This window comes from Eucalyptus grandis, chromosome 2 (assembly GCF_016545825.1).
Source record: "Eucalyptus grandis isolate ANBG69807.140 chromosome 2, ASM1654582v1, whole genome shotgun sequence".
In the NCBI taxonomy this organism is placed as follows: Eukaryota; Viridiplantae; Streptophyta; class Magnoliopsida; order Myrtales; family Myrtaceae; genus Eucalyptus; species Eucalyptus grandis.
The window spans coordinates 56,697,237-56,706,831 of record NC_052613.1 but is presented as its reverse complement, the minus strand read 5'-3'; the positions used below and the strand labels follow the sequence as shown (position 1 = coordinate 56,706,831).

The window sequence follows — 9,595 nt, the reverse complement described above, 5'->3', positions numbered from 1 at the left end:
GCACTTCGTGAGTGGCCGGGGACCACGCTGACGTGGAGGTCCCGGACCACCCAATATTTTCTCATCGTTGAACACGTGACGTTTGGAATTGTCTCCTGTTCCTATCCTTCCCGGAGATCGATGGTCGGGGGACACGGCCCGTCGGCCCATGAAGGCGTTGACTTTTCAACCTCCCCCCATGTCGGCCCAGGATCGATGGTGTCTTCGGGACCCTGCTTTGAGGCTAATCCTGTATGCCCAAACGAGAAACCACCATTTGCATGATCACCTTCCAGTGTCTTCTCGAAAGGTGAGCGCTCTCTCTCTCTCTCTCTATCTATATATCTCTCTCGCCATCCCATCTCCATGGCCGCCGCTTCTTCTTCATCTCGCATTTCCCTCCTCACACTCACCTCAAGACTCGCCTTTTCCGCTCCTGTTCCATTCTCTCCTCCCACCGCCCTCGCCACTGGACCGAAGGTCCCGAACCACCGAGGTTTCTTGATCTGTCGCTGCCTCGTTCCGTCCGTTTCTTGATCCGTCGTGGTCTTTCCTTTTTGCAGCGGTTGAATCGGTTGCGGTTGTTTTCCATGGCGTCGGAGCCGAAAGAATCTCCCTCCAACAATCCGGGACTCCACGCCAGCCCCGATGAGGCCACCAAGGGCTACATCATGCAGCAAACCGTGAGTGCCCTCTTCGCAGTGTCCTACGTTCTTGGTTTCGAATTGGAGGGATTTCGGTTTGAAGTCATGCTTGAGCTCTAATCTTGGCAGATGTTCCGAATTAAGGACCCTAAAGTCAGCCTCGATTTCTACTCTCGCGTTTTGGGCATGTCGTATGTCGTCCTCATTCCCCTTAACTTTTTTTTCCTTTTATGGTATTGCCGTCTGACATGTGGTCCTTTCTGGTTTTACATTGTCTATTTCCACTCATGTGATACGATATGCGTAGCTACGGAGTTGTAGGCCACGCCAATGCTTTCTTGATTTGGTGTTTCAATGAATTATTCATGTTGGAAGTGGGAATGCAATAACACCGATCCTCTGAGTAAACTTGTCATCTTCTCTCTTTATCCAGCATGACAATGCTCTCAGAGGATTCTAAAATTGCTAAACGCGAAAATGCCATGTCATGTTGGATATTGTAGGTTGCTTAAGAGGTTGGACTTCCCAGATATGAAGTTCAGTTTGTATTTTATGGGCTATGAGGTATCTTTCTTTCCATCTTTTTCCATTGTCGTTTATGCATCTCTCCCCACCACAGGGGGGAGGGATTTACTGGCGAGCCAATTTTATTTTGTTAGACACCATTCTTACAGCTGAAGTGGCATAATGTCCTCTTGGAAAAGCTTTCTTATAACATTTGCTATTCCGGACCTGATGGAGATTCTAATGCCATTCATGATTTTTCTGGTGTAGGATACCAAATCAGCTCCCAGTAATGCAGTGGATAGAACCGTTTGGACTTTTGGTCAGAAGGCTACAATTGAGCTAACACAGTTAATATTTGCCATTTCAATAAAGCAGCTACATGAATCCTGATTATTTCTACTGTCAAGTAATTTCTTTTATCTGAAAATCGCTTGCAGTAATTGGGGCACTGAAAGCGATCCTGACTTCAAGTACCACAATGGGAACTCGGAACCCCGTGGCTTTGGTACACTTTTTTTCGAAAATAGAATGTTGTGTTCAACATGACTTCTAATCTTTGTTTTTAATACTGTGGATGTGATTTTGTGAGCCCACCCACTCTGAATCACATAAAGTTTTACATTTCTATGTGGGTTAGTTACAGTTTGACTGTTCACTCCACTGGCGAATACGGTCATTTTCCTGTGAACTTAAATTTGTCTATTGTAGTATCGTTGTCCAAATATGTCGTTGTGTAGATGAGCACTTAGTCACGGCTTTGGCACAGGAAGTTAAGCCAATGGTTTTAATGTAACTTTTGATGAGCTTCTTATGTTAATGCTAGCTTTTAAAAGAAGTAACTTACTTAGCAATTTCCCAGTGAGTCTAAAAATAATTAAAGCTTTCCATGAGTCTTTTCAAGATAGGTCATTTAGGATGTCCAAACATTTCTGATGTATTTGTTACTTCGTAATTTGTATCCTGTCAATTTTGGAATGATATTGGATATCTGCTGCTTGTGTAACCAATTTATCTACTGAAGCAATTTGTGCATCGGCGATTTTCTCATGCAAACCTCTGAACTTTGCGAAGGATGAAATTGCTAGATACATACCCGTGTATGGAGTGGTGAGGTGTCTCTAGCCAATGCATTGACTATATAGTGGACACTTGTAAGATTGGCAAGTTTGCTTTTAGCAGAGTAATTGGTTTCACAATTCGTTACATGTCACTGATAATAGTTTTGAAGATCTTCTTGGAAAAAAATAAATAGAAAGGATGTGTCTAGTACTAGTGCTTAACGCAGCCTAACTCTTCTTTGCCTTGCTTCCAGGACACATCGGCATCACAGTTGATGATACATACAAGGCCTGTGAGAGGTTTGAAAAACTGGGAGTTGAGTTTGTGAAAAAGCCAGATGATGGTATGGCACCCTACAAAATCCATGAAAACATTAATTATTTTGGTTCGTATTAATGGCAGTTGGATGCTTGGTGGAGTTTAGTTTATGGTGTGTTGAAACAAGATATATATCTGACTAGTCTGTGTTTATTTTAGCTCTGATTAGCCACATTAACAATAGTTCAGTATGGTCTGATGCTTCATGTTTGTGAGGAAGTCCATTAGAATGTCTTAATCATAGAGTCCAAAGGCATGGCGCACACTGCACAGAGTTACCCAGGAATGCTTTGTAGCTCGCTTTTGTTCTCTAGCCTCAGGCCTGTTTGCTTAATAGTCTATCTGTGCTTATAATCATGTGTAAAATTACAGAATTTATTCTCTCTGGAGTGTTCTTATGTGCATATTTTATTTGTGGTTTTAAATGTGGAAAATCTGACGCAGGGAAAATGAAAGGGATAGCATTCATCAAGGATCCTGATGGCTATTGGATTGAAATCTTTGACCTCAAAACTATTGGCAGCACTGTAGGAACGGCTGCCTGATTTTGACTTCGCTAAAAGTCGGAGCCTTTCATGCATCTAAAGGTATTCTATCACTCAGCAAACCTCTGAACTGTATACATATATGATGGATTGGGAAGGTGTGTACTTTTGCAGTTAACATGAGCACTTCTCGCGCATTTCTTCGGAGAAGGGGTTGTTAAGTCTTTTGTTTAGTAGTTGTTAGTATGTACCAGTGTTCGGACTTCAAAGGATGACATATATAGAGCACTTCTGAAGAGTTGAAGCAGCAGCCATAAGTGTCTTGTTTCCTTGCAGATTGCTCACCTTCTGCAGACACCGGAGCAATAGAGATCAGGAGGATGTTCAATAGCAATATTTGAAATTTGGCTTTACAATGTCTTTTGCCTGTTCTTGAAACTAGATTAAAAATAAGGAAATCATGTGCTCAAGTTTTATCTGGTTGGTAATACTTCTATAAGTACAATAATATATCGGCCTCGATCGGTATGCATGTCTTTGCTGTTTATTAGTTCCATACCGTGGCTTGAGTGGAGATAACGATGTCGAAGTTTGCATGTTGTTCTTGTTGTATCTGGATACAAAATGTAATATCGATACTTCTAGTCCATGCCTGGGGTGATTGCGATGGTAATAGTACCGTTGCCTTTGATTTTTTTTTTTGGGTACTGTGCACTTTCTAGCTAATGTGAATGGACAGAAAATGGTTGTGCGATGGGGCCATGGCATCGTGTATTGATGAAAGGGGTGGACAATCTCTCTTTTCGTCTCCTGTCTCTCGTTTTCTTGCTCGTACAATGCTCTGTTTTCCATTACTTGCCTGGTTAACAACTGTCCAGTTGAATACGTTGTATGCACGTCAACACAGCAGACGGCAGTTATTATCTTAAAATAAATGATTCATAGATATCTGAAAGACTAAATTGCTGCTCCGTTTCTGCATGTCGATCCCCACATAAGACGAATTCATTCAAAATTTGTGAAGCTGGGGTGAGCCTGTGAGAGATGTTTCCGCACCTTTGACCATTGTTAGTTGCCTGAAAAGGACACTCCCATTATTAGTCTCCCCTCTGCTTGGAAAAGTCCCCTATTAAAGCTAAACGATTGACCTGGTTAAAGAAACGGTTCACATTGCTGGCAGTTCCAGTAACTTGTGAATGACTTGCTCTTGAAGCATTGGAGATTATGGGAGAAAAAATGAGACTGCGGAGGCAATAGGTAGATTCCAGAGGAGCAAAGCCAGTGATTCCATCAGAAATTTTTCTTACAGTAATCTTGGAGATGCAAGAGTGACTTATAAGACGTTTGACAGGGCAATCTTTGTGCTCCTTTGGCATTTCTCGGAGGACTTCCTCTCGATCTAAGACACAAGTGAAACTGAAACTGAAGGTTGTTGTCAATTTTTAAGCTGTCATTTAGGTTCTTATCCCCCACGAGAAAACAAAGAAACATAACTTCATAGTCTCTAAGAAATCTGCTTACGACAAATTCGTGTTATTTTCCTAATAGAATCAGGAAATGTTAAGCACGATCGCTTCTTTTAATTGAAGAGATCCGAACACACCATCAAATATAGAATTTAAGGGGATCGAAGAGAAAATGATACTCTGAATACTTCATCTACTAATCAATTGACTTTCCCCCAAGAGTTCGAATGAACTAGGAAATTGTCATTTGCTTAGGTAGCAAATGGTCAACTCTCCGGAAGTGTTGGTGTATTGTCTTTGTCGCATCAGATCCCTAACGTTGAGCGCCTTTCTAAGTTTTTTTTTTCCTTAATCAGGGGACAACCCTTATATGAACTTTTCCGGTCGTCCCAATGCCTATCCATGCGATGTCAAAACTAAGAAAGGAGCACATCAATGGGCAGAAAAAAAGACCCTAGTCCTAGAAATTGAATTGGACCCGATCTTTCTACAATAGATATTTCTAAATATATATGATCTTATTTATAGTCAGCGAATCAGAAATAGTACATTGGCATGAGCTTCAGTTCTTCCTTGTTTTCATCTAAGATGGAACCGTTGCAGCTTAAACTAGTACTGCCCATCAGTTTCTTGACATCTTCCAAATCATAGCTCTCGGCAATATTTTCGCCAAAATAGCCATTCGTCTTTTCGACACATTGGTAGGCATAGTCACTATAGATACTATAATCCTGAAACCCCATTTCTTCTTGCTTGATGATCTCTCTTGTTTGGCCAATCTGACCACCGCTGCTACCATCAGAACAACTGCAACTTCCTTCACCCCCAAACATGAAGTTGTTACTCTCTTTCAGTGGACTATAATAACCTTCCGGGGCTTGAAAAGATGAGCAATTGTTTGGGTTTCCCAAGGAATTGTTGTCATTTGTCGAGAGATACTGTGGCAAAGAGGCGAATTCATGACTTGCGAATTGCTTGTTTAGACCGCAAGCATAGTACTGGGAACTGCTGTCTAAGGACAATGGTGGAAGCATTTGAGAAGATAAAGATAGTGGGGAGTTCTGGTATGAATCTGGGAATGGTGGTGGGGCTTTTCTCTGGTTGAATTGAGGAATCACGCTCATGAGCTTTTTCTTGAGCTTGGTGTTCCAGTAGTTCTTGATGTCATTGTCTGTTCTGCCCGGTAGCTGAGCAGCTATTATTGACCACCTAAAATTTGGGGCAAAAACTGTGAGGCTACTGTCATCAACAGAAAATAGCCGGTCATATATGGAGTCCATAGTTGCAGATGGAATCCTGATGCATGCAAGTGTTTCTCTGGAAGAGAGATGCCAAGATGAATACACCCATCACCCTTTTCTGTTTAATCCTATATTGTTCTTCTCTTGGATTCTTTCGAAACTTAATGTGCTAAACAGTTTCATAATCTTTTTACCAAGTGACAGGAACAAGGTTCGCAATTTCATCATATAAGCATCAGATGAGTAAGCAGCTGATTTTTCCCAGCGTGGGGATTTTGTCCTAAGTGAAAATGATGAGAAGCAGAAGACTCAGTACCTGCTCCCAATGGTAGCATAAAGGGTGCAAATAACTCTGTCCTCCTCAATGGAAAATTCACCATGTTTAATGTTGGGCCTGAGATAATTAAGCCATCTCAGCCTACAGCTCTTTCCACATCTCTTGAGATCTGATCCACAAGTAGAAAACTCAATCAGGAGATCAAAGAAAACAATCAGACGATGAAGAGAGAAGCAAGCTAGTGAGAAAGTTCTGTGCATAGAAAGCTCCAACTAAGTTGTTCTTATCTTTCATCTAGTTCTAATACTTCTTGAAAGAAATGAATATGTTCAGTGAGACAATATCAAGGAGATATATGTTCGATTAGCATGAGAACTGGGTTTATACTTGCTAATTCCGTCTTGCTCAGAATTGAAATAATTATAATTGTTACCAGCTTTCTGAGGAAGAGCGATCCAATTTCCACCAGTGCCATTCTTCTCTATGTAGTCTCTAAGTTTAGCATCTTCCTCTGGCGACCATGGACCTCTCTTCACATTTGCCTTGTCACAGCATGGAGCCCTCCCCATCTCTCTCTCTCTCTCTCTCTCTCTCTCAAGTCTTGATGTTTTTGCTCTGCAGATGAGACAGCCTTTCTGGAGTACTGGCAGCTTTCTCTCTTCTAAATGAGACTTTGGAGGCGACATGGTGAGATATGAGAGGCATGCCCTTATATTGAGATTCAAGGCAGCCATCTACTGCTTCTGAGGACCCCATCTTACAGCAAATAACACACTTGTGTATCGTCAAACACACACAAGTCAAATGGAAGCCCCTCAATTTCATCAAGCCATTTTCTTTTTGTCAACTCCTTCACTAAAAAAATTTCAAAATATAGCTAAACAAACTGAAAAATTTCCGAACTTTATTGTTAGGGGTGACAACGACTTTCGCTCTGTAGTGATCTGTTTCTTCTGCTGAAGGATCCAATGTCTTGTTTGGTAAAAATTTGGTTGTCATTTTAATTGGTACTCTGACTTTATAAGTTGTCTCTTCACATGCATCTTATAGATTATAAGACAAACATTTTCCATTTTCCATCTGAGTTTCGATCTGTCATTGTACTAGATAGAAAGGGCTGCTCTTAAATCTCGAAAACCCAGATGACTGTTCTACAGATAATGTAGTAGATAGAACGTTCTGATAAAGACTAAGATTGAATAGGATTTTCCTAGTGTTTAAAGGTGTGAACTTCTTCATAATCTAGACATACTTCTTTAACTTGATTTCAATGGCCATCAAGTATAATAATCGAAACTTTTTCCCCCTTCACATCATCGTCAGTCAATATTATAAAAATGGATGCGTTATCAACTGGTACTACTGTTTTGCAGAACCAAGGCATGTTCTTCTACTAATTCATACGAAGTCTTGACACATGTTTCTTAGAACCGTTGTGGACGTTGCTGTCCCGTATTTTCTTATTTCTCTCTCAATGAGAAAACCTTCTAACTTTTCCCGCTACACATGTAAACTCGAACCCGAAACACATACAGGCGTCTACCTCATGTGTAAAACGGAGACTGCATAACCAAACAAGATCGCCGCCTCGTGTTGACATGGGGGCACAGAAGTTTACTACAGGAGGGTCATCTATTTAAAGAAAAGGCGATGTCTTCGGGCCTCTTCTGGGGATCATGGAATCTTCCAAATAGGAAATTCAGTACCCTCTCCTCATTTCTCTTTCGTGTACAAAAATTCAAATAGATATAACGAAAAGAAAAAAAAGCATGACAAAACCATTATCAATAAACAAACCATGCAGTTATAATATAAGGGGAAAAGATTAAAAGATGGCATAGGGTCTATATCTGCATTGACTCTCGGACAGGAAAAGATGCATGCTCATGTTTTTATAATCCTCAGTTGTTGGGTTGGCAATGTTTCGCTAGACAACTAATAATGCAGGCAGTAATTCAACTATGTTTCTTTTTTTCTTTTTCTTTTTTTTATGCAATCATAATTAGGAGTGATCAGTTCCCGGTCTAATCCAGTCCTACCCTGGAATTGGGAACCGGACCAGAGGTCCTTGAAACTAAACCGAACTGGATCGATCTGGTTTTTGGGCAATCTAGCGGAACTAGTCGTGAGGCAAAAGGAAAAGATTGAAAGAGGAGAAGAGGCCTGCATGAAACATTTAAAAAATAAAAAATACTCGTTTCAGGCGGTCTAATTCCTCCTTGAAATCAAGAACTAGACCATCCCAACACTGGTTCCATTTTTAGGAACCAGGAACCGGAATGGCACTCTAAAGAACTAGCTAGTTGGTCTAGTTCAGGTAATTCCCGATTTGGTGAATTCGTCTTGCTCACTCCTAATCATAATAGAAATTTTAAGACTGGCACTAACGCCTATAATCATCGGCCTATTGTGTTGTTCACTTCCTCCTTTTAATCTGATCGTTTCAAGGGAAATCTCAAGATGCTCACTTTTTACCTGAGGTCGTCGCTTGGTATTTTAAGTGACCAATCTATGTACGTCAGTCTGATTCCAACTGGGCATGAACAGGAGCATTTATTAGGAAGATAAGGCGAACGGCGATTGCTTATTGCTAGAGAAGGGTCGTGTTTTCCACCGACCAAACGAGCATATTGGTCAATCATGAGCGTCATTAGTCACCAACGTGTGACTTTAGCTGAAGAAAAAGCTATTGATCGCTAGAGAAAGATGGCCCCTGATCTCTCTCTCTCTCTCTCTCTCTCTCTCTGTCCCAAAACTAAATTCAGCCGCACCTTGCCGCCACTCCAGCCGTTGCCGCTCTAGAGAGAGAGAGAGAGACAGAGAGAGAGAGGTTCTGCGAGTGATGATGGCGGCCAAAGGAGCCGGTGTCGGGGTGACCACAATAGTGGTGAGCTGAGCTCGGGAGGGGTAGAGTGAGGAGAGAGATATAAAGGTTTTCTAATCGTGGGTAATTTTTATCTTATTTTGTTTGTGACCATGACTCATAAACTAATTATAAGTGTATATTTATTTCAAGAAAAACTTCATAAAAACCGAAAATGCTTTTCATAGAAATTGTTTTCAAAGAAAATGTCATCTCTTCTTTTAAGATTAAGAAATTCGTTTTTATTATTTTAAACATAAATATTTTCTTTGACCGTAACTTTTTAGCAAACAAAATGCGTGAAAGTCTGGAAAAATTTTAGGAGTTCCTTTCAATCATTGATTGACTGAAAGCATTGTCTAGTTCATTGGGTGGTTGGCAACCAGATTGCTTAGAAAGATGAAAGACAAAGAGAAAGAAGGTACGATTTGTTTTCCGGGAAACTTAACTCAGTATGATCTAATCAACGAGGTCATCCTCATCATCACCTGATTAAAAACGCGACAGAAGTCAACCAGGATTCGATTCCTATGGACAAGATGGAGTCGCCCCTCTCGGATTGACGCGGCACGGTTGCGTGCGCACCCAAAAATGAAAAAAATTCAATGACTAGCGATTCATTTTCAAGATGCCAACGCTTCTATCTAGGACGGTTTTATATGCACTGCATTTTTCCTGTAAGTTCCTTCATAGGATGTGGCCACCACATGTTTTTACTTTGAAAACTACAACGACAAAAAGCTTTTCGGTCTCAAG

At 40.9% G+C, this 9,595-nt stretch overlaps 2 protein-coding genes across 3 annotated transcripts; one reads left to right on the top strand and one right to left on the bottom strand.

Moving 5' to 3' along the window:
- The first annotated feature begins 177 nt into the window (after positions 1-177).
- On the top strand, positions 178-3,692 carry LOC104434061 (lactoylglutathione lyase). Of its 2 annotated transcripts, none has more exons than XM_010047012.3 (9): positions 178-289; positions 543-662; positions 753-814; positions 1,127-1,187; positions 1,398-1,477; positions 1,568-1,635; positions 2,443-2,532; positions 2,952-3,094; positions 3,329-3,692. In XM_010047012.3, the coding sequence occupies exons 1-8, from the start codon at positions 179-181 to the stop codon at positions 3,050-3,052; spliced, it is 693 nt and encodes a 230-aa protein (XP_010045314.3). In that variant the 5' UTR covers position 178; the 3' UTR covers positions 3,053-3,094; positions 3,329-3,692. The 2 variants fall into 2 exon arrangements, with proteins under 2 accessions (XP_010045314.3, XP_010045315.2); XM_010047013.3 differs by lacking the exon at positions 178-289 and adding an exon at positions 298-459.
- Positions 3,693-4,925: 1,233 nt separating this feature from the next.
- LOC104434062 (transcription factor RAX2) lies at positions 4,926-6,681 on the bottom strand. The gene is made up of 3 exons (XM_010047014.3): positions 6,410-6,681; positions 6,016-6,145; positions 4,926-5,667 (listed from the first exon to the last, which is right to left on the bottom strand). The coding sequence occupies exons 1-3, from the start codon at positions 6,660-6,662 to the stop codon at positions 4,995-4,997; spliced, it is 1,056 nt and encodes a 351-aa protein (XP_010045316.2). The 5' UTR covers positions 6,663-6,681; the 3' UTR covers positions 4,926-4,994.
- Positions 6,682-9,595: the final 2,914 nt, after the last annotated feature.